This window comes from Heptranchias perlo, chromosome X, assembly GCF_035084215.1.
Source record: "Heptranchias perlo isolate sHepPer1 chromosome X, sHepPer1.hap1, whole genome shotgun sequence".
Taxonomy (NCBI): domain Eukaryota; kingdom Metazoa; phylum Chordata; class Chondrichthyes; order Hexanchiformes; family Hexanchidae; genus Heptranchias; species Heptranchias perlo.
The window spans coordinates 2,290,062-2,314,952 of record NC_090370.1 but is presented as its reverse complement, the minus strand read 5'-3'; the positions used below and the strand labels follow the sequence as shown (position 1 = coordinate 2,314,952).

The window sequence follows — 24,891 nt, the reverse complement described above, 5'->3', positions numbered from 1 at the left end:
AAACTCCCCAAACCATTATGATGCCACTTTTATATATAAAACAATCTCTTTCTTTGTTCATTTTCTTTCCTCCTCCCTCTCCTGAAGGTGTTGGCTACTTGCTGGGCAAAGCTCGACAGAGTGCCAGCTTCCCCCAGGGTACCTTGCCAAGTGCCCATTCTTCAAGTGTGAGGCTAGATAGTGAGTGTCAGTAGGGTGTTCAATGAAAGTGGCCATTACAAGTGAGCCTGATCCTCTCCCCACTCCCCATTCACACTGGCATTTGTAGCAGGGGTTGCTGGGAATCTTAGAATCAGAAAATTTACAGTACAGAAGGAGGCCATTCGGCCCATCATGTCTGCGCCAGCTGAAAATGAGCCACCCAGCCTAATCCCACTTTCCAGCACTTGGTCAGTAGCCTTGTAGGTCACAGCACTTCAGGGAACACTGGCTAATTTTCCCTTCACTAACCTAGAGGCACTGAGGCCTTACCACAGCCCCCCCAGCTGAGAGCAGTTAACAGCATAAACCCAGGGCAAGCTGATCCTGGGATTTTCCTGGTTTGTATGGTTCAGCTACTCACCAGCAGAACCCACCAAGACATCAGAGCAGCACCTTTGAGAAACTGAGCTTAAATGGAGCATCTCGCTATTAATCAGTCTAAAATCATTATTATCTATAAGTATCCTTTTTCTGTCTGTTCTCATTTTGAAGTGTCTTCGTATAAACCGTCATCGAGTTCTGACAGTCCAATACCCAAGCTGAGGGCTCACGTTTGCTACTGAATAGAACGGTGTTTTAACAGCCAGCCTTAGACTTAAGGTTTGAGGATATTGGTTCCGTTGGGACTTTGGACACAACTATATATTGATTGATCTGAGAGAACATATTAAAAGTAGGGGCTCTCAATTATAACCAGATAAGGTTCCCTTTCCTCCTTTGTTGTTCTTAAGAGATCTGGTTGGGACTGTACCTCAATGCTGGATTTTTAATAGGGTCATTAGATATCGAGGCACAGAAGTGACTTATCTGCAACATTAATCAATACTGTACTGAGATTTCCTGTCTCAGTACCATTATTCCAATTAAAAGAATACTGCAGGACAAACTAATAGAACAAATTAGATGGTAATTTGTCCCTGGTATCTGCCGGATCGATTTGTTTATTATCATGTGGCAGTAATTAACCCTTTTGAAGACTGCAGTAGCATCTCAGTACCAAATAAAACTGGAACAAGATGTAATATTTATTTTCTTGTTTTATGAATTAAGAAGTGGGGTCTGGAGATTTCTGTCCTACTTTAGAAAAGTCAGCAATGAAAATTTACAATTTTTTTTGCAGCTGTTATATACCATCTGAGGGGCTGGGAATTGTGGAGGCCAGTTTCAGATCTCCACAGTTGCGATGCTAGAAATACATAAACATTGTACATAAACCACGCCTGTCCAAGCTTTTGTCTCCGTGCGCCACACAGGTGTGTCCCATGGAGCCTTGGGGGTCACCTGTAGTTTAAAACCCGTGTTCCCATTAATCCCCACACATCTCAGGTTGCTGACTCTAACAGATCCGGGTGCTCCGATTTAGAATTTATCCATCAGTGAGAAATGGCCTTTCCCACAAAATTCAGACAACAAACCAGAAAATAAGAAATATAAATACAAATAGGACTGAGATCCATACCCCGGCTTAGAGGGATGGAATGCCCAGGCTCGGGAGCCACAAGTGGTTTTAGGGCTGCAGGTTGAACAGTCCTGACATCAATACATACACAAGTGTGCACGTGCTCCTTCAACCTACTTCTCTTCTTGTGCAACAAGTTGGCACCTTGGACAGGAGGAGGTCTCAGAGATTAGCAGCCTTCAGCTACTTTGGAGGAGGCCAACCTGGACAGCCATACCGCTAAGGGAATTGAAGCAGTAAGAGGAGGTGAAGCTGCAGGCCTCCTGTGGGCTAGTACCATCCAGATCTTGCAACTTGCCCTCAACCTCTGTCACGCCCACAACAACACAAACAGCATGCACAGTTGATATCTTGTAATGTGAGCTCTGTTGGAAGGTATCTCTTGGATACAGCATTGTAACATCAGTTGCTTCCCCATCATTGTTGGGCTCAAGCAGCAGCCTGTCAACAATGTCAGTGAGCCAGGGCAAGACAGAACTTCACAGCACCCTGCAATCTTCTTGCCAACATTTGCAAGCACCAGCACACACATCTGGAGGATGTAGTTCGTGAGTTTGTGGAGGTAGCACTGGGTGACTCATGGTGTGCAGGTGAGGAGGAACAAGTGATGCTGCCAGAGGAGCAGCAGGAACCTGCTGCCCAGATGTTTATATGGCTGCCAGCAGAGAACCCCTGTACTCTCTCAAATACACCAACGTGGTAACATTGGGCAGCCATGTCATGCTCCTGTTGCTATTCAGTGGGAAAAGGGATAAAAGGGCTGGCCATACCAACCAATTCATCAGTCGCTTGTTTAATACATGTGTGACTGGCACATTAGCTGTACATCAGTGCTGGAATAAACTGGATGCAAATAGTTGAAGGTAATAATGATCTTGCTTGCCACTGGCAATGCTACGCAAATGTTGCCTGTTGGCTGAAGATGTCCTTGTATCAGATGGCAAAGCTCTGCAACTGGCTCCTTTCTGACCCAGAGCCTGCGGAGGCAGTTGTCCTTCGTCATTGGTAGGTACGGTAAGGTCTGCAGGTATGGTTGGTGGCATAATGGCAGGTGAGGGCAATGCAGCTCAGGTGCCTACTGATCTCCTTGGCATGCCTTCTTTCATATTGTACCCCTTCAACCATGAAATTCTATATTTGGGGCACATCCAAACCAACACCCATCATAAGCTTCAGTTCCTGCCTGCCGCTACACTCTGATGCCTTGACCTCCCGTGAAAGTTGATATTGGAAGAACTCCTTCTCAGGTGCCCTCTCACCTGTTCCTGTTCTGCCATAGTCCTGTAAATGCTTCACTTACAGTTCACTTTCCGGTGGTTTAGTAGGCAATAACGGACTTTGTTTTTGTGATGCTTAAAACCAAACTTATTGTAACTGAGTAAGTGAAAATTGTCCTCAAAAATTTCCACAAAGTCATATTAATAAAAATTACAGAAACATTGAAAAATAAGTCTCTAATAAAAACAACACAGCACTAAAAAGGATCTGTAAGCAATGGACCCAAGTAATATCCAAAAGCCTTTTCTCGTTAAGAGTTCCATCACACACTGAGCTTCTCTTGCACCCATTCAAAATGGGCTTTGTGGGGAAAAGATGCAGTCCTGTTGCAAAAACTGGAAGATTGAGTCTGGTATTCATTTAAATGTATTTGAATATATTCTGAGGCCTTAGTGAGACTACAAAATGAAATGTGTGCAGACACTCTCAGACACAAAATGTAGCCAGATGAAAAATTGTGTGCAAAAGGATAGGGTATAAAGCATGTCTAAGGCTTGCTTCCCCCCAAATCCCCTGCACCCATTCTGCACTTGCACAGCCGGTACAGATGACCTGAAAATCTACATTCATTTCTCTGTAAAGACATTGTAATTATGTTGCAAACCCTTTTAATCAGCCACCCCACCCCCAACAGATGTCACACTGTGCTGGTGCCAACTATCACTATGCCAGCAAGGACTTGGCACAGTGGCACAGAACTTTGAAGCATCAACAGAAAGTGCTATGGAGTCGTGGCATGCAGGTTTAGTCCGCTATATCACTGAGTTTCTGGTTCCAGATGTATGGGAGGTTCTGCGCTTCAGGGCGTCGAGGTGGAGGAGAGGGTGTAACAGGATAAATCAGTGGCAGTCATTCCCTGGGTGGCCCTTGTGCATGTCCTAGTAGCCAGCTCAGAACAGCATTGGCGGAGACCTGGCAGCAGGTCACCACCCAGTTGGTGCACAGTCTGTCACTGATGGGGTTGGAAGCAAATTAAAGTGATTAATTAAGAAGTGTATTGAATTAAATGCAATTTTTCCTAACGTGTATTGGTCTCAACACTGCTAAGAATGTCCTAGAAGATATCGTCTGTCATGTCATGGAGTGTGTTGGTCAATGTGCAACATCCAGGAACCCTCCTTCCATATCAGTCCGCCAAACACTTTGAGGGGACAGGAATTTCTAAATTGCAACCAGAAATTTGATGTGGCCAGTAGGACCAATCAAGTAATTGTTTCTTATTCAAACATGCCCTAATCTCAGTTTCACCTGAGGCGCTGGCACAAGATTAGTTGCCATCTAAATTCCAGTCAGTCAGTCACATTTTCATCTTCACCATAAACCTCTTGTCAAGGCAATGTTGCCTCTTTTTTGTTATTTTCCTATAGATCCCCAACTGGGTCTGCCTGTGCCATGCAATGTTGATGCTCTCAAATACAAAATCACCTGCCACTGCATATTGTACAAAACATCATTTCAGTTATACATAGTCTTACAAGGGAGTCCTTTATTAAAATTGTTTCTGGGGTCAGATGGCTCTTGTGTAGGAAAGCAAGCTTGCAGTATGGTAGTATAGTGGTTATGTTACTGGACTAGTAATCCAGAGGCCTGGACGAATAATCCAGAGTCATGAGTTCAAATCACACCACGGCAGCTGGGGAGTTTAAATTCAATTAATTAAATAAAAAATCTGGAATAAAAAAAACTAGTATCAGTAATGGTGGCCATGAAACTACCGGATTTTCGTAAAAACCCATCTGGTTCACAAATGCCCTTTAGGGAAGGAAACCTGCCGTCCTTACCCGGTCTGGCCTTCATGTGACTCCAGACCCACAGCAATGTGGTTGATTCTTAATCGCCCTCTGAAATGGCCTAGCAAGCCTCTCAGTTATACAATCTCGCTACAAAAAGTGATAATAAGAATAAAATCGGACGGACCACTAGGCACTGGACATGACAACGGCAAACCAAGCCCAGTCGACCCTGCAAAGTCCTCCACACTAACATCTGGGGACTTGTGCCAAGATTTGGAGAGCTGTCCCACAAACTAGTCAAGCAACAGCCTGACATAGCCATCCTCACAGAATCATACCTTTCAGCCAACGTCCTAGACTCTTCCATCACCATCCCTGGGTATGTCCTGTCCCACCAGAGGTGGGGGTACAATGATATACAGTCAGGAGGGAGTAGTCCTGAGAGTCCTCAACATTGACTCCGGACCCCATGAAATCTCATGGCATCAGGTCAAACATGGGCAAGGAAACCTCCTGCTGATTACCACCTACCGCCCTCCCTCAGCTGATGAATCAGTCCTCCTCCATGTTGAGCACCAGTTGGAGGAAGCACTGAGGGTAGCAAGGGCACAGAATGTACTCTGGGTGGGGGACTTCAATGACCATCAACAAGAGTGGCTCGGTAGCACCACTACTGACCGAGTTGGCCGAGTCCTGAAGGAAATAGCTGCTAGACTGGGCCTGCAGCAGGTGGTGAGCGAACCAACACGAGGGAGAAACCTACTTGACCTCATCCTCACCAATCTACCTGTCGCAGATGCATCTGTCCATGACAATATTCGTAGGAGCGTCACCACACAGTCCTTGTGGAGACGAAGTCCTGTCTTCCCACTGAGGACACCATCCAACGTGTTGTGTGGCACTACCACCGTGCTAAATGGGGTAGATTCAGAACAGATCTAGCAGCTCAAAACTGGGCATCCATGAGGTGCTGTGGGCCATCAGCAGCAGCAGAATTGTATTCCAGCACAATCTATAACCTCATGGCCCGGCATATTCCTCACTCTACCATTACCAACAAGCCAGGGGATCAACCCTGGTTCAATGAGGAGTGTAGAAGAGCATGCCAGGAGCAGCACCAGGCGTACCTAAAAATGAGGTGCCAACCTGGTGAAGCTACAACTCAGGACTACATGCATGCTAAACAGCGGAAGCAACATGCTATAGACAGAGCTAAGCGATTCCACAATCAACAGATCAGATCAAAGCTCTGCAGTCCTGCCACATCCAGTCGTGAATGCTGGTGGACAATTAAACAACTAACGGGAGGAGGAGTCTCCGTGAACATCCCCATCCTCAATGATGGCAGAGTACAGCACGTGAGTGCAAAAGACAAGGCTGAAGCTTTTGCAACCATCTTCAGCTAGAAGTGCCGAGTGGATGATCCATCTCGGCCTCCTCCTGAAATCCCCACCATCACAGAAGCCAGTCTTCAGCCAATTCGATTCACTCCACATGATATCAAGAAACAGCTGAGTGCACTGGATACAGCAAAAGCTATGGGCCCCGACAACATCCCGGCTGTAGTGCTGAAGACTTGTGCTCCAGAACTGGCTGCGCCTCTAGCCAAACTGTTTCCAGTACAGCTACAACACTGGCATCTACCCAACAATGTGGAAAATTGCCCAGATACATCCTGTCCACAAAAAGCAGGACAAATCCAATCCGGCCAATTACCACTCCATCAGTCTACTCTCAATCATCAGCAAAGTGATGGAAGGTGTCATCGACAGTGCTATCAAGCGGCACTTACTCACCAATAACCTGCTCACCAATGCTCAGTGTGGGTTCCACCAGGACCACTCGGCTCCAGACCTCATTACAGCCTTGGTCCAAACATGGACAAAAGAGCTGAACTCAAGAGGTGAGGTGAGAGTGACTGCCCTTGACATCAAGGCAGCATTTGACCGAGTGTGGCACCAAGGAGCCCTAGTAAAATTGAAGTCAATGGGAATCAGGGGGAAAACTCTCCAGTGGCTGGAATCATACCCAGCACAAAGGAAGATGGTAGTGGTTGTTGGAGGCCAATCATCTCAGCCCCAGGACATTGCTGCAGGAGTTCCTCAGGGCAGTGTCCTTGGCCCAACCATCTTCAGCTGCTTCATCAATGACCTTCCCTCCATCATAAGGTCAGAAATGGGGATGTTCGTTGATGATTGCACAGTTCCATTCGCAACCCCTCAGATAATGAAGCAGTCCGTGCCCGCATGCAGCAAGACCGGGACAACATCCAGGCTTGGGTTGATAAGTGGCAAGTAACATTCGTACCAGACAAATGCCAGGCAATGACCATCTCCAACAAGACAGAGTTTAACCACCTCCCCGTGATATTCAACGGCATTACCATCGCCGAATCCCCTACCATCAACATCCTGGGGGTCACCATTGACCAGAAACTTAACTGGACCAGCCACGTAAATACTGTGGCTACAAGAGCAGGTCAGAGGCTGGATATTCTGCAGCGAGTGTCTCACCTCCTGACTCCCCAAAGCCTTTCCACCATCTACAAGGCACAAGTCAGGAGTGTGATGGAATACTCTCCACTTGCCTGGATGAGTGTAGCTCCAACAACACTCAAGAAGCTCAACAACATCCAGGACAAAGCAGCCCCCTTGATTGGTACTCCATCCACCACCCTAAACATTCACTCCCTTCACCACCGGCGCACTGTGGCTGCAGTGTGCACCATCCACAGGATGCATTGCAGTAACTCGCCAAGGCTTCTTCGACAGCACCTCCCAAACCCGCGACCTCTACCACCTAGAAGGACAAGGGCATATGGGAACAACACCACCTGCACGTTCCCCTCCAAGTCACACACCATCCTGACTTGGAAATATATCGCCGTTCCTTCATCGTCGCTGGGTCAAAATCCTGGAACTCCCTTCCTAACAGCACTGTGGGAGAACCGTCACCACACGGACTGCAGCAGTTCAAGAAGGTGGCTCACCACCACCTTCTCAAGGGCAATTAGGGATGGGCAATAAATGCTGGCCTCGCCAGCGACACCCACATCCCATGAACAAATTTTAAAAAAGTAAGGCTGCTTCGATTACTTGTCAAGTGTTACAATCCTGATCTTGCAAGGACTGCGCAAATGTGAAATGACCGTAGTAATGTAGTTTGGCTCAGGTGGTAGTACTCTCACCTCTGACTCAGAAGGTTGGGTTCGAGCCTGTTCCAGGATTTGAGCGCATAATCTGAGTTGCATTGTTGGAGGTGCCATCCTTTAGATGCCTGATCACTGATTCAGGTGGGTGTTAAAGATCCCATGGTATTATTGGAAGAAGAGCTGGATGTTTCTTCAATGTCCCGGCCAACATTCCTCCCTCCAGCAACCCCACCAGTTTGTGGGACCTTACTGTGCGCAAAACGGTCTCCATGTTTACCCACATACTAAGCTACTGCACAGTGTAATTCATTGTATGTGAAATGCTTTGAGATGCTTCTGCGAGATGTGATAAGGCGCAATGTAAATGCAAGATTTTCCTTTCTTAATAGGTGTGAAAGCAGCTAGTTCTTGTTGAAAAGTTGCCTCCTTGGGCCTGCCAGGCTGCATTTCATACATCAGTCCATTTGGCACAGCTCTGCAACTATAACCCTTTCCACAATGAATACCCCTTTAACAGCAAAAATGACAATAATACACATATAATGCATATCTGTTTCTCCTCCATAATATGTACCTTGCAGGTTTTAAAAAAAATATGTATTTACCCGCAAACAGTTTTCTTAATTTTCTGTTGCTATGGTAACCCCCGGCTGAGGGCAGGGTGACCTGCACAATGGCCTTTACCTATTCTGCCCTGATCTGGCTGCATGAGAGCCAGTGAGTGTCAATTCACATGTGATTCTTGTCTCCCACGCCCTGTCCCCCACCCCTTGACAAATGCACCTGCAGCCTGCTTGCCACTTCAAACCATCCCTTTCTGTGAGAATGCATCCAGACCCTGCTCACCAACCCCACCCCCATCTCCAGCAGCAAGGCTGAAGTGGGGAAGTCCCACTGCTCCATGCTTGAGTTTAAAACTACAGAAAATTTGTACCATCCATCACCAGGGCCAACTAGTTCCACCTCCGCAATATCATCCATCACACTGAAACCTTTTTCCATGGTTTGTTACCTCCAGACTTGGCTTCTCTAATGGTTTCCTTGCTGGCCTCGCTCCCTACCCTACGTATACTCCAACTCTTCAAACTTCACTGCCTACATATCCCACTCTCCTATTACTCCGTCCTTGCCAACTTCCTTTGGCTCCATATCCCCCAATAAATTGAATTCAGAATCTTCATTCTTGTTTACAAGTTCCTCCATGGCCTCACCTCATCCTACCTGAGCAACCTCCTCCAGCCCTATGTCCCTGAACTTGCCCTCTGTTCTGACTCTGGCCTCCTACGTATCCAGTCTTCCTCCACTCTGCCTTCAGCTGTACTGGCCCTACATTCTGGAACATGCTCCCTAACCAGTCATTCCTCATCCATTTTTTGGTTGAGACATTAAACCAAGGCATTGTTCAGGTAGTTCTGGTGAATGTAAAGGATCCCATGGCACTATTCAAAGATGAGCAGGGAGTTCACCTGGTGTCCTGGCCAACATTCATCCTTCAAACACTATCAAAAATAGATTAACTGGTCATTCATCTCACTTGTTGTTTGTGGGACCTTGCTGTGCGCAAATTGACTGCTGTGTTTGTCCACATAACAACAGTGACTACACTTCAAAGCCATTCATTGGATGTGAAGCACTTTGGGACATCCTGAGGACATGATAAGGTGCTTTATAAATGTAAATTCTTTCTTGCTACCTCGCTCCAACCTTCAAAAGCCTCCTCCAAACCTACCTCTTCAACCATCTCTCTTAACTCTTCGACGAGTGCTCAGCACCCTCTTCTATGAAGCCTCCTGAAATTACCAGGTGCTATTTAATTGTTGGTTGCTGTTGTTGCAACTTCATCTGGTATTGCAATGGTGAATGTGTTGACATACAGTTGCTTTGTGCACTATTTTAATCCGGTTGTTAGCCCATTTAAAATCAAATTTAACGCTAAGGTGTCAACCAATGTGCTACCAGAGGAAATTAAACCACCAGCGTAAAATGACCAGCCTGTTTTTGCTGACTAATAGTTTTGGGCTGGTGTCCAGTTATGCAGTTTGCAGAAAAATCAATGCAATCCAGCTTCTACAGGGTGCTGCTGGACAGATCCAGTTGGCTGCCCGATCAGGTCAGATTCTGATGGGTCTCTGTTGAAATGTGATACTATTGTCACACTTACTGCGCTTGTTTATCCCCAGGAGGAAGCACAAACCGGGCCTGATGCCAGGACTGGAGGACATGCTTTTCTACACAATCACCGAGGGACAGGAGCAGATTCCGATCCCCAAGTTTATCAGTGTAAGCAAACGCACACCCAAGGGGCTAATCTGCCTCACCTCCTCACACAAAGCCACACCATTTGATGTGTCCTATCCTATTATTCTGTGTTACGCTGCTTATGTCTGACCTTTACCACACAGCTTTGACTGTAAGGTATCAGACCGAGCTTATTCAGGGCCTTCCAGGGACAGTCGCTGCTTTTTTTGTGTGAAAAACTCGGTCTCACTATAAATCATTAACCCAGGCGCTATTTGCAATCTATGACGCTCTTTTCTCAAGCACCATTCCCAATGGTCTGATCCTGTCAATAATGAGATCACATATATTGAAAGTGTCTTTCATTTTGAAATCTATTTGATTTTTCCACCCCCCCTCTCCTTAAGATTTCCTGGGCCACACACTCTTCCCTGGCTGACGAAATCTATTTTAAAATCTGATCGCAGCTGCCTTGCAACACCATGCATTGGTGCTCCAATAAGCTGCAGCAAAGGGTGGCCAGATTCAGCTCTGGGTTTGCTGCATTTCGAACATGTCCTGTGCTGGGGGTTTTGTGTGTTGGTGGGGGGGGGTGGAAAGTGGACCCTCCTGTACAAGGAGTGAGGGAATATCGGAAGAGTCTCACGTACTTGCTAAAGGTCCAGTCATTACAGCAGCACAGTGAATAACAGACATGCAATTCTCTCTGTCTACTGCACTTCTCAGTGTAAATGGTCTGACATTTATGGAACCAATGGCTTTGTAGTAGATCCATGAAAATCTGGGTCTAGAACCTACCAATGGTTTAAGCTAACCTATACCTGTGAACATTGGCAGCCAGTCACGTGTCTGCACTCAACACCAATCCGGTCTCGGCATTGCGCAGTGGAACCCATAGACTGGCACCCCACTAAAGGGTGAGAGTGGCACATGGAAGATGCTCTCCATAGACAGAGACTGTTTTACTGAGTACTGTAGAAGCACCTAGAGAGTCCTCACCTGGCTTCTTCACTTAGGGAATTAAGTGTGTGGCAAACAAAGGTTTGCTACTTTTGGATAAAATGCTGCTGTTTTTTTTGTTTTCTCCCTTACCCCGTCTCTCCCGAAGGTCCTGACTCTTGCAGGAATAGCCCTCCCATAATCCCGGAAACATATCAACAAAACCTCCAGAAATGAATATGTTGATGATTAACAACTCTTCTGTAAATCTGCTCGTTCACATTTTAATGCTCGATTCCTCACTAACAGTAATCCAAACAAAGCAAAGGGAATGCGAGCATTGGAACGCCACATTAAATGTAAGGTGTTCCCAGCTGCTCCCTGCTCCTTCCCAATCTGCAGTGAGAAAGTTTCGGATGGATGTGGTCACCTGCTTGAGGGACTGGATTGTCGAAATCCAACTGAGTAGCAGATGGGCTTTTCATTTGGACTAATTTATTTAAACACAAATACAGAGCAGGAGCACAGCAGAAAGCCAACACTGAGCAAACACTTACACAATGCAAACAATCAATTGGACATTCAATAGAGTGGATGCATTAATCGGTTCTAGTTTTCCAAAGAGGACTGGAAGCACTTCCTTGCTGGGATTGGACCTGAGCTCGTCATCACGGGGCTATCTTCTCTAGTCCACATAGTTGGGGGGGGGACGATACCTATGGGTGCTAAGAAGTCAATTTGCATATCCTTCTCCCTGTGGGAGGCTACTTACTGTGCCTGGGATTATCCCCCACAAATGAAGCAAGACTTTTTCAGGTGGAGGTTCAGCACTGGCTAGTTCTTGTTTCACAGGTGCCGGCCACACAAAGGACCTGACCCAAGTGGCCACTCTTCCTGTGTGAGCCAAGTCAATGAGCTTCAACAGGCTGCTTGACCGTGGAGAGCATCATGGCCAAGCCCCCATCTTGCCCTTCTCCAATGCCCATAAGTGCACTATCCAGCAGGAGCCACTGGATAATGATCAGAAATGGGAACTCTGACTTTGTTTTGCTCCTGCTCTCGAGGCAGTACAAAGAAGGTTCACTCGGTTAATCCCGGGGATGAGGGGGTGGACATATGAGGAGAGGTTGAGTAGATTGGGACTCTACTCATTGGAGTTCAGAAGAATGAGAGGCGATCTTATTGAAACATATAAGATTGTGAAGGGGCTTGATCGGGTGGATGCGGTAAGGATGTTCCCAAGGATGGGTGAAACTAGAACGAGGGGGCATAATCTTAGAATAAGGGGCTGCTCTTTCAAAACTGAGATGAGGAGAAACTTCTTCACTCAGAGGGTAGTAGGTCTGTGGAATTTGCTGCCCCAGGAAGCTGTGGAAGCTATATCATTAAATAAATTTAAAACAGAAATAGACAGTTTCCTAGAAGTAAAGGGAATTAGGGGTTACGGGGAGCGGGCAGGAAATTGGACATGAATTTAGATTTGAGGTTAGGATCAGATCAGCCATGATCCTATTGAATGGCGGAGCAGGCTCGAGGGGCCGATTGGCCTGCTCCTGCTCCTATTTCTTATGTTCTTATGTTCTCTAGCCTGGGCACCTGGAAAACAAATGTAGCAACCCTACTACTGATATAAACTCGGTACAGACCAGGGATTGAACCTGAGATCTTCCTGGTCTGTATGGCTCAATACTACAATAGGGAATGCCCTCGTTGATTCAGCCATTAGGGAAGCAGACTGACTGCCTCCATATCTGCTTGTGAATGATGCACCACAGACACAACTTTGAATTTAATGTGATTGTTCTTTTACACTGTAGTTTACTAGTGCCGTGCAGCACCAGGTTCTTTTTCTGTTGGTCTCTATCTCCGCTCGTTCCATAATCCATGTCAATGCATCTTTATTACAGTTAAAAAAGAAAAACCGTTTTCCTGTGCTGAGTTAGCTGATCTCAGCTAGGGTGGCAGAAGATGCACAGCTATTGCCCCAGGCAACCTTGTGTTGGGGAGGGAGAGAAAAAAAATCAGCCAGGGTTCCTGCTCCTGATCACGAACTATCCAGTGATGCCTGCTAGAAGTGCACATGTGTGGTCATCAGGTGAGATAAGGATTGGGCTTGGCTGCAATGCCCACCATGGCTAAATAGCCCGCCACCACTCAAATGTCCAGACTCTCACGTTGAAGGATGGTCGCCTGGGGTGAGGTGCCAGAGGGTGGCTGGCCCCCAGCGGAATCATACCCCAGCAAGGAGACAGCGCCTTCAGGAGAGGAGAGAAAAGGGCAGGCAGAGAGATAACTGAAAAAGAGAGAACTTTTTCTGAAAATGTTTCAAAAATTAGAATGAAGTAAAATGTTGCTCTTATTTTGTCTCCTTTCGGAGTTCTGCCGCATCCATGTTTTCTTCATTGAAGAAATAGCACTCATTTCAAAATGTGTGACCGCCTATGTTTAAACATGTTGCAATATTCTATTTCCAGATACCTAGTGGCCTTTCATGTCATTTAATTTGAATCTCTTCACACTTGTGCCTTTTTTAAAATACAGGCATTGAAATCAACAGGACTGCTGACCTCTGACCCCAGGCTGAAATATTGCATGGACCTCTTGCGTCAGACAGTACAGAGTTCTTCAAGTGGAGTCACGCTGGACAGACATCTCTTCAGAAAGTACTTCTCATTCATTCATTAATCATTCATTAATTTTGAAAACAAAGCTTTCCCCCTCGTCTTCTGGCATTCATTCTTCCTTTGCTTACAACTGAGCTGTGGATTTGTAATCTGAGGTCAATTTTGGGAGTTGGTGGGTCCTGGACTTTTGGAGCTGCCCCGTCTTATACTACGGGTGGATATCAAAGCTCAGCCATTAACACTGAAACAATTCAAACTTATTCAAACATCATAATCATGACCAAGTCTGGCCACAGACCTGCCCTAATCTTGGGATAGGTCTCTATAAGCCAGCAATCAAAAGTCTGCACTGGTGGCCTCTATGGGCAAGCTGAGATCCTTTAAACCTTCAATTTTATTTCCAAACAGATGCTACTCCCCTCTTTTCATATAGACTGTTCCACGGTGTGATTTACACAGATAACCTGAGACTTCACCCACAGCATCATCCATCAAGAGCACAGGGAGCAATATAAATTCAACAATTTGACATTTTTGAACACTCTAACTTTACTAGGGGGGAGGAGAGAAGGACAGGAAATTAAAATTCTAGGACACAACTGACTTTCAGATGAAATATAATGTTAACTAGGAAAGCACAGTTAACCCCAGTGAAAGCAGACAGGAGCTGTTTGAGAACTGTTTGGCTTTGTGGTTTTAGAAATTGTAAATAAGAGCCAACAACTGGCTGAAAATGTCAGGAAGGATGGGGAGGGGTCTTGGGGCTTTACTGGCCCCTCATTGGTAGGTCAGTTATGTGAGCTAGTCTGCATCTCATTTAACGGGAGAGGACTGCAGATACAATTACATTAGATTGCATCAAGTCATAAGACTCTCTTACCAACACTGTGACTGGACAGCTAGGCACAAGTGTGATTTGGGTCAGGAGGGAATGGAATGCCAGTACCATGGGTACGTTATGCCAGTTAAAGGGGAATGTTATTCGGGGGAAGAAATACTTTCAATGTAAACTACACTCCCTGAAACTACTTAGTGGTTCTGTCACCACCCAGTGCACAACTGAATCAAAGATTAGAACGGTCCTAGTTCTCAGCCGAATTAGCTGGTCTCAGCCATGGCTTCAAGGCCCTAGAGCTGGAGAAGGGGAGTGTTGGGGGGGAATCAGCCACTTCTGCTCCTGATCACTACCTAATGTCCTTAATAAAAAGTGCATGTGTGTACATTGGCTGTGATCCTTTCATGTTAGAATAGCTCGCAGATATTCACTCTCTAGGCTAATACGTGCAAAATGGCCACTTGGGAGAGATACTGAAAGGCAAGTGTCACCCATGGAACCAGTATCACAGCACCACACAGCTCATTCAGGAGAGGAGGGGGAAAACGAGGGGCGCGGGACAGAATTTTTAAAAAATGCACGCTTTAAATGAGATGTTTAAACACCTGGTCATTGAGTCATGTTCCCGTCATGTCTGTTCCAAAGCAGCCTTGTGGAGTCTCATTATGTCTCTGGTTTGGAAAGGATGTACTTGAATGATGTGCCTGATGAGTCAGTCTTTGGTTAGCTGTTGGTATGCTGAGCAAGGATTAGCATTCTTCCTGCTCGTTACCCATTGGGTACTCAACTTTTTAATCCTTTTGTTGCACTGGGTTTGGTAAGGATGCCAATGCCCGCTCACTGTAATGGCAGTGGATTAAGCCCTTTCACCTCTGGGACCTGGATCTGAATCCAGCCCAAACTGATGGGATAAAGGTCTGCTCCCTTCTTTGTTTGATTGCATCAGCTAGCATTTTTCTCTGACTTCTCTCCTATCTCCCCTCATCCATGAGACCCACCTCCTGCTCACTCTCAATCCTATTCCCACTAAACTGCTGACCACCCAACTTCCCTTCCTGGCCCCTATGTTAGCTGATATTGTAAACGGTTCCCTCTTCTCGGGTACTGTCCCCCTCCCTTTCAAATCTGCCATCATCACCCCCTTCCTCAAAAATTCCACCCTTGACCCTTCTGACATTGCAAACTACCGCCCCATCTCCAACCTCCCTTTCCTCTCAAGTCCTTAACGGTGTTGTCACCTCCCAAATCCGTGCCCATCTTTCCCACAACTCCATGTTTGAACCTCTCCAATCAGGTTTCTACCCCTTTCAAAAATGATTGATGATTTGGTGATCAGGTGCAATAAAGCTGCCCCCAATGTAACCTTCATTTTGTAGCTCATGATCACTGCTTGTTGTGATTTTTTTTTTGGCTCCTTTTTTTCCTCTATCTTTCTCCTCATAAAGCTGTCAGGCTTGTGATGTGAGGGGGTTAAAACCATTCTGCGGAATGAGGGGCCAAGTCTTTCTGGTGTCTCTGTGGTCAGGCAGTTGGCAGACGGAGCTGCCTCAACCACAATGTCCTGACAGATGTACGGGCTGGAATGTGTTTAGGTGATCCCACATAGGCCAGCAGAATAATCTGGAGCAACATCGCTCAAATGTTGCATAGGATATTGCATATTAAAATAGCAGGCAGAGCATGGGCAGCCCTGACCCTGCATTGCCCTGGGCCTACTGCTGTCAGAAAGGTCATAAACCATCCTGCCACACTGTGCTGGTATTTAAAGGGCTGAGTTTATATTTACTCATCTCGTTACATGTCATAATTGGAGTCAAATCCAGTTTTGAAGGAGAGCCAGATTCTTGTTGGAGCAGATAGAATTAACCAGCAAATAAAAATGGCTCCTAACGGAATTCCACTTATGAACACATTGCCTTCCACATTTGTTTTGTGATGAATTATACACAGTATTTTGGTTCTTTTAAATATGTCTGGTCATTTTTCAAGGAGGCAGTTATTCTGGAGGTCAGTGCAATTTTTTTCCCCTCACAGCATAAATTCAGGAAAATATAAAAAAGGAATTGCGTGGAACTTGTGCTCTGAACAGGTTCTGATGGTCGACTAGAGTGACAACTCAAACACACCCAGAGAGGCGCACCGTTGGCTGAAGTAACTGCTTCTGCATCTCATTTAGGAAACGGAGGGATTAACTGGTTCACAGAAGAGGTGTTTAAAACTCAAATTTTTAAAAATGAGTGGTCAGAAAAATAATTAATAGGGACACATCTCAGGATCAACATTCGCCACTCACTGCGCTGACCCTGGAGTTACCGGCTCCTTTAAATACTCTCCACTCACTGCACTGACCCTGGAGTTACCGGCTCCTTTAAATACTCTCCACTCACTGCGCTGACCCTGGAGTTACCGGCTCCTTTAAATACTCTCCACTCACTGCACTGACCCTGGAGTTACCGGCTCCTTTAAATACTCGCCACTCACTGCGCTGACCCTGGAGTTACCGGCTCCTTTAAATACTCTCCACTCACTGCGCTGACCCTGGAGTTACCGGCTCCTTTAAATACTCTCCACTCACTGCGCTGACCCTGGAGTTACCGGCTCCTTTAAATACTCTCCACTCACTGCGCTGACCCTGGAGTTACCGGCTCCTTTAAATACTCTCCACTCACTGCGCTGACCCTGGAGTTACCGGCTCCTTTAAATACTCTCCACTCACTACGCTGACCCTGGAGTTACCGGCTCCTTTAAATACTCTCCACTCACTGCACTGACCCTGGAGTTACCGGCTCCTTTAAATACTCTCCACTCACTGCGCTGACCCTGGAGTTACCGGCTCCTTTAAATACTCTCCACTCACTACGCTGACCCTGGAGTTACCGGCTCCTTTAAATACTCTCCACTCACTGCACTGACCCTGGAGTTACCGGCTCCTTTAAATACTCTCCACTCACTGCGCTGACCCTGGAGTTACCGGCTCCTTTAAATACTCTCCACTCACTGCACTGACCCTGGAGTTACCGGCTCCTTTAAATACTCTCCACTCACTGCGCTGACCCTGGAGTTACCGGCTCCTTTAAATACTCTCCACTCACTGCGCTGACCCTGGAGTTACCGGCTCCTTTAAATACTCTCCACTCACTGCGCTGACCCTGGAGTTACCGGCTCCTTTAAATACTCTCCACTCACTGCGCTGACCCTGGAGTTACCGGCTCCTTTAAATACTCTCCACTCACTGCGCTGACCCTGGAGTTACCGGCTCCTTTAAATACTCTCCACTCACTGCGCTGACCCTGGAGTTACCGGCTCCTTTAAATACTCTCCACTCACTGCGCTGACCCTGGAGTTACCGGCTCCTTTAAATACTCTCCACTCACTGCGCTGACCCTGGAGTTACCGGCTCCTTTAAATACTCTCCACTCACTGCGCTGACCCTGGAGTTACCGGCTCCTTTAAATACTCTCCACTCACTGCGCTGACCCTGGAGTTACCGGCTCCTTTAAATACTCTCCACTCACTGCGCTGACCCTGGAGTTACCGGCTCCTTTAAATACTCTCCACTCACTGCGCTGACCCTGGAGTTACCGGCTCCTTTAAATACTCTCCACTCACTACGCTGACCCTGGAGTTACCGGCTCCTTTAAATACTCTCCACTCACTGCGCTGACCCTGGAGTTACCGGCTCCTTTAAATACTCTCCACTCACTGCGCTGACCCTGGAGTTACCGGCTCCTTTAAATACTCTCCACTCACTGCGCTGACCCTGGAGTTACCGGCTCCTTTAAATACTCTCCACTCACTGCGCTGACCCTGGAGTTACCGGCTCCTTTAAATACTCTCCACTCACTGCGCTGACCCTGGAGTTACCGGCTCCTTTAAATACTCTCCACTCACTGCGCTGACCCTGGAGTTACCGGCTCCTTTAAATACTCTCCACTCACTGCGCTGACCCTGGAGTTACCGGCTCCTTTAAATACTCTCCACTCACTGCGCTGACCCTGGAGTTACCGGCTCCTTTAAATACTCTCCACTCACTGCGCTGACCCTGGAGTTACCGGCTCCTTTAAATACTCTCCACTCACTGCGCTGACCCTGGAGTTACCGGCTCCTTTAAATACTCTCCACTCACTGCGCTGACCCTGGAGTTACCGGCTCCTTTAAATACTCTCCACTCACTGCGCTGACCCTGGAGTTACCGGCTCCTTTAAATACTCTCCACTCACTGCGCTGACCCTGGAGTTACCGGCTCCTTTAAATACTCTCCACTCACTGCGCTGACCCTGGAGTTACCGGCTCCTTTAAATACTCTCCACTCACTGCGCTGACCCTGGAGTTACCGGCTCCTTTAAATACTCTCCACTCACTGCGCTGACCCTGGAGTTACCGGCTCCTTTAAATACTCTCCACTCACTGCGCTGACCCTGGAGTTACCGGCTCCTTTAAATACTCTCCACTCACTGCGCTGACCCTGGAGTTACCGGCTCCTTTAAATACTCTCCACTCACTGCGCTGACCCTGGAGTTACCGGCTCCTTTAAATACTCTCCACTCACTACACTGACCCTGGAGTTACCGGCTCCTTTAAATACTCTCCACTCACTGCACTGACCCTGGAGTTACCGGCTCCTTTAAATACTCTCCACTCACTACGCTGACCCTGGAGTTACCGGCTCCTTTAAATACTCTCCACTCACTGCACTGACCCTGGAGTTACCGGCTCCTTTAAATACTCTCCACTCACTGCGCTGACCCTGGAGTTACCGGCTCCTTTAAATACTCTCCACTCACTACGCTGACCCTGGAGTTACCGGCTCCTTTAAATACTCTCCACTCACTGCACTGACCCTGGAGTTACCGGCTCCTTTAAATACTCTCCACTCACTGCACTGACCCTGGAGTTACCGGCTCCTTTAGATACTCTCCACTCACTACACCGTAATCATCCGCTAAATTAATTGACTATTTAAGGCTGTTTCTATTTTTTCTTTGATTTCAACAAGCACAATTTTGGTCATTGAAGCAAATAAGTGTGAGAGTTCAGGAGTTTATTCAGGGTGCTGGAGATTGGTGTGGAGAGGAATGGCATCTATTGAAGGTACAGTAGTTATGATTCACGATCACACCTTTACTGTAGATGAATCTGAATGTAGCTTGCAGCATTTATAAAGTAAAGATGGGGATCTCATTTTTGAGGTGCTTTTACACTATCTTTGGCATTGGTGTGAGGTGGTTGCCGCTTTGCATTGACCCTGAAGTTGAAATGTGAATACACCCTTGTTCTCTACCATACGAGCCGATACTGAGCTGATCATGTTTATCCCGTGTCTTTCTTGTTAAGGTTTTTTGGGAGTAACATTGTGCTGCTGACCCAGGCCTTCAGGAAAAAGTTTGTCATTCCCGACTTTGAAGTATTTTCCTCACACATCAACCGGCTTTACGAAAACGCCAGAAAGAAGACCACTGGCAAGGTAAGAAGTGAAAGGTTTGTTGTGGGTAATTGTGGGGTCTCTTTGAGATTGGGACGGGGAAGATTGAGTTCGACCAGAATTATGTAAAATGGGGCCAACATCAGCCGGCACCACACCTGGCCCTGGGCGTGATGGGTGAGATTCCGAGCTCAGGTATGCCGAGTAATGCTTCTTATCAGAGGATTTGACTTCAGGTTATTAATTACACTCTTGAACTCTCCATTCCTCAGACTCTGGCCTTTTGTGCAGCTCCACTCCCTTCGTCTCACCATTGGCAGCTATGCCTTCAGCCACCTCGGCCCTAAGCTCTGGAATTCCCTCCCCAAACCTCTCCACCTCCCTCTACTCCTTTAAGACGCTCCTTAAAACCTACTTCTTTGACCAAGCTTTTGGTCACTTATCCTTTGGCCTTTGTCTCAGTGTCTGTTTTCCATACAGCTTTGTCAAGCACTTTGGGCTATGTTTCTCTGTTAAAGGCACTGTATAAATGCAAGTTGCTCTTGTTGTTTAAGGTCTTTCATACCCAAGCTTAAAAGCGATTGTATCATTCACAGGTTGCCGATTACATCCCACAGCTGGCCAAGTTCAGCCCGGATCTGTGGGGGGTTTCTCTGTGTACAGTGGATGGACAGAGGTAAGCTTGAAACTCATCATGTACAAACTGAGGGTCATCGCACTGCAAACATGACAGTCCTGGGATAGCTGGGAAATCCCATAAACTGGGAAAGCATATCCCTAAATAGCAAATCTTCCTGTTATATCCCCTCGGGAATGGAAAAAAGGAGATCTGTTCTCAGAGAAGCAAATTTTGGCTGAAGGTTGGTCTCTCCATTCAGACCTCCTAAATATCAATGCCATAATGGATTACAGGAGTCCTACTTGAGGAGAATTTTGTTGACACTACATGGGGAGCTGAATTGTTGACGGTACAGTCCCTTAATCCTTCCTGTGCCGTCTATGACCACTTTGTCCCCGGCTACATTAATCATTGTTATGTGTTTTTTTAAATCAAATTTCGGGATGTGGATGTCACTGGCAAGGTCATCGCCGCTAGCACCTGGGTAAAAATAGAATTAAAGTAGAGCGGTTTTGATTGTGTTTTTTGTTTTTAAAAAAAACACATCGCTTTATGCGGTTATCTGGAGTCAGCCATTTTGCTTTTCCCTCTCTCTGCAGACACTCTGTTGGAGATACCAAAATCCCCTTCTGTTTACAATCGTGCATCAAGCCCTTGGAGTACGCCATTGCAGTTAATGAGTTCAGCACCGACTATGTTCACCAGTATGTGGGCAAAGAGCCCAGTGGACTACGGTTCAATAAGGTCTTTTTGAACGAGGAAGGTGAGTATCGTAGCAACATACAAAGTGCTTCAATGAGCACCTAGCCTTGGTTCAATTGACAAGCCAAGAGAGCCAGGGATCCATCTCCCCTTGGCAACAGAATACACAAAGGAGATTCATCACAACTGCGCATAAACTGTTGCTATAGAGCTTTCATTTACTGTGGAATAATAGAACTAATTGTACATCTGTCATCAACAACAAAAAAAGAAAAGAATCACATCAAGTACTTGGAGTTTGAACATTACACTGAAAAGGATCAGGGAAGTGCAAAGCATGGAAATCTCAAAGGGCCATATGGCATCTATTTTCTTGCATATAAGCAAGAAAATAAACACTGATAAACAGTGCTCCACCTTGCTGCTTTTTTTATAGCAATTGTACTGATAGTGTCACCATCTGTCATGTCTTGAGTGTTTGAAATGCTGTGGTCACTTAAAGGGACCTGCCACGTCCAAATAAACACCTTTTCTGGGTATTGAGTAATTGTGGCAATAGAGCCTTAATGGAGTGGTTTTAATGCTAGTTCGAGGATGTCGGCATATTGGTTGCCAAAATGAAAGCAAAGACAATAAGTACAGTTTTAAAAATGAGTGCCGTACAATTTCAATTCACTTAAATTTTCGAATCTTCAAAATCACTTCATACTGTTAATCTAAATGTCGTTTTTTTGTTGGTTTTGTTTTGTCTTTAGATAAGCCCCATAATCCCATGGTAAACGCAGGAGCAATAGTTGTTACCTCACTAATCAAGGTAAGATAACACGACAACTAGGACAGAGAGTGAAGAACCGGGCTACAGCAGGGTGACTCAACTGTGCTGATAGGCCAGTATCTGTCGGGCGATTTGGCCCTACTATAGACACAGTAAAACTATCTCCAAAGGTACTGACACAATATTGTTTACACTACATTTACTTGCTGTCAGAAGCAACCCTATAAAAGTAAACAAGGTAATGCTGTAAATTATAATAGGTCAATCACTGTTGCTAAGATAATGATGTCACAATAAGTCCATTTTTGGATTTGTTGTGCCTGATACTGGGTGCAAGGTGTCAATAGAAGCCTATGGTAGAAATGTAATTTGGGGCAGTCTACTGGCTTAGGCTGTTGGTGGACTGATATAGTGCATCCCATAAGGATGTGGGTTCAACTCCATGATTCCCCACTCAGTGGGATCTTCAGAGAAGCTACTGACAGAGGTCAGAGGTCAAGTCAATGTGGGCCACTCTGTCAGTTACTGGTCATTGGCTACCGAAAGATATTGCAGGTGCATCAGAACAATTTGCTTCCCCGTTTTCTCTAGGGTTGCTATTTTTTGCCAAGTCCAAAACCAGACAATGGACATGGCAGGGGGGATCATGACTTCAGATCTGATGTATACTTTGCTGCTGATACAAATTAATTGAAAACCATAATAACTAAGAATGTTTGCACATCCTGGGACACAGAAGGAAGTGGGAAAACGGTTTGTTATTTTAAAATGTGACTACCCTAGTCTCCTCAGTCAAGGGGCAGTGAGTGGTACTGGTGGGGGTTGGGATCCTATGAGGTGGGTAGTGCCCTTCCTCCTGACACTTGCCCCTAAAAGCACAGCTGATACCAAGAATTCCCACTGTTCACAGAGAAGCTCTGTCACAGCACTGATGCTCTAGCTAGTCAACAGGCCGCGCTATCCCTGGGCTAGGGGGGTGGGAAATCAGCCAAGGTTCCTGCTCCCTGGCTAATCTCGTTCTCCCTCCTTCCTCACCCCAGCAGTGTTGCAGCTACTGCCCTGGGCTGAGATCAGCTGACTCAACACAGATCACAGCTTAAACCTGGGACCTCCCTGGTCTGTACAATAAATGTATTTTTATTTTTAAAAATGTAAAAATCCTGATTGGAAGTATTGTTAAGAAATTTGCTAATTTTTCACTTTTTACTGCGGCTGTTGTCAATCTCTATTCTAGACGCACATGCTGGTCAGTCCCTCAAGTCTATTCAGGCCCCTACGAAACTGCGGAGTAAGGTTGGTTTCTATTTAGACACGAGTGACAGTGGACACATTAGAGGAGGGTAAATACATTCAGTGTGGTGCTGACACAACCTGCATTTAGTCAGGATACAATACCTGGTAATCAGGAACCACACCAACTGACATTGCACAATCCCTATGAAAACACAAAGCTTTCTCTTTGTCACTAATGCCTGGCTGCACATCCCCATCACCACGGCAATCTTCAAGTTCTGAAGCTCAGTTGTATTTGTGTTTCATTTCACACCGGCTGGTTAGTGTTAAACACATTACAGTGTGCTTGAGTAAAACCCAATGCCCCTTTTGTACCGAATTCCGGTCCAGTAATCGAGGTTCAATCGTTGAGTCTGATGCCATGGTATATTGTGCAACTGCTTCAGGCAATTGTTTTGCAATATTGACTCATGGTCCTGGTGCTGTGGAAACTGGCCCATTTACATCGTAGATGGTTTCTGCGGCAACTAGGACAATACAACAAATACATATGGATACAAAATTGTTTTTAAGTAATGATTTGTGACATTGCTTCTACACATCTCTCTCATTCTGTGTACATACGTCTCTCTGTCGGAGGTGCCGTCTTTCGGATGAGTTGTTAAATCGAGGCCCCGTCTGCCCTCTCAGGTGGACGTAAAAGATCCCACAGCACTATTCGAAGAAGAGCAGGGGAGTTCTCCCCGGTTTCCTGGCCAATATTTATCCCTCAACCAACACCTAAAAACAGATTATCTGATCATTATCACGCTGCTGTTTGTGGGAGCTTGCTGTGTGCAAAATTGGCTGCCGCGTTTCTTACGTTACAACATTAACTACACTTCAAAAGTACCTCATTGGCTGTAAAGCGCTTTGGGACGTCCTGAGGTTGTGAAAGGCGCTGTATAAATGTAAGTCTTTCTTTCTTTGATTTTCCATTTTTCTATCCATCTCGCTGCTATCATTGTGTGCGTATATCTCTCTCTCTTGTTTTCCCTTTCTCTCAGCCCGTCCCCAGTGTCCCAACCACAGGAAAAAATACAATACGTGAGCTGCAATAAGATGGCTGCTGATATCACGTATTTTCATTGAGCTGTTGAACAAAGTACCCTGTGGAATATTTTTTCGTTCTAATACTCTTTTCCTCTTGTACTTACAGCCTGGAGCAAACAAAGCAGAGAAGTTTGACTGTGTGAGTATTTCACAAACAGCAGTACAAGAACAAGAGGCAGCCGATTTAACCTGGCAGTCCTTAACCTGGCAGCACACATACCAATATCTGCTCATCTGATTAGCCATGCAGATAATCAGCTGTGCAGAACCAAAAATAAGCTTGTGTGATTGGACAGTTTGAATTTAAAAGGGATGGGTCTTTTCTGGCAGGTTTGGTTGCTATTGGGGTGGGAAAAACACAAGGGAATTTCTGCAATAACTTCATAGGAAGTGTGAAAAGCTCCACATCATTAATCATGTTTTCTCGTGTAATCCATCGCTCCTGATTCATGGCGAGCATTAAACACTTGCCTCCCAATGTCATATCAGTCCTCTCCAAATATATATTATTGCCCTAATCATTAATTCTTCACTGAATAGGTCAACTACATCAATGTAGGTGAGTTCCCATTTAACCTGAACTCTGCAAT

At 46.0% G+C, this 24,891-nt stretch overlaps 2 protein-coding genes across 4 annotated transcripts in view; one reads left to right on the top strand and one right to left on the bottom strand.

Moving 5' to 3' along the window:
* LOC137307126 (glutaminase kidney isoform, mitochondrial-like) overlaps positions 1-24,891 on the top strand; it is a 53,856-nt gene that overhangs the window by 2,728 nt on the left and 26,237 nt on the right. For 2 of the 3 annotated variants that reach the window (XM_067976444.1, XM_067976445.1), the window contains exons 2-8: positions 10,003-10,102; positions 13,541-13,662; positions 19,793-19,922; positions 20,477-20,556; positions 21,099-21,262; positions 21,957-22,015; positions 24,408-24,440. In XM_067976444.1, the coding sequence (XP_067832545.1) occupies positions 10,003-10,102; positions 13,541-13,662; positions 19,793-19,922; positions 20,477-20,556; positions 21,099-21,262; positions 21,957-22,015; positions 24,408-24,440 (688 nt within the window). The remainder of the gene's footprint in view (positions 1-10,002; positions 10,103-13,540; positions 13,663-19,792; positions 19,923-20,476; positions 20,557-21,098; positions 21,263-21,956; positions 22,016-24,407; positions 24,441-24,891) is intronic. The other variant, XM_067976446.1, reaches the window with a different exon arrangement.
* LOC137307127 (uncharacterized) overlaps positions 1-24,891 on the bottom strand; it is a 55,626-nt gene that overhangs the window by 16,157 nt on the left and 14,578 nt on the right. The window contains exon 2 of the mRNA XM_067976447.1: positions 23,834-23,989. The gene's annotated coding sequence lies outside the window, so the exon portion shown is untranslated. The remainder of the gene's footprint in view (positions 1-23,833; positions 23,990-24,891) is intronic.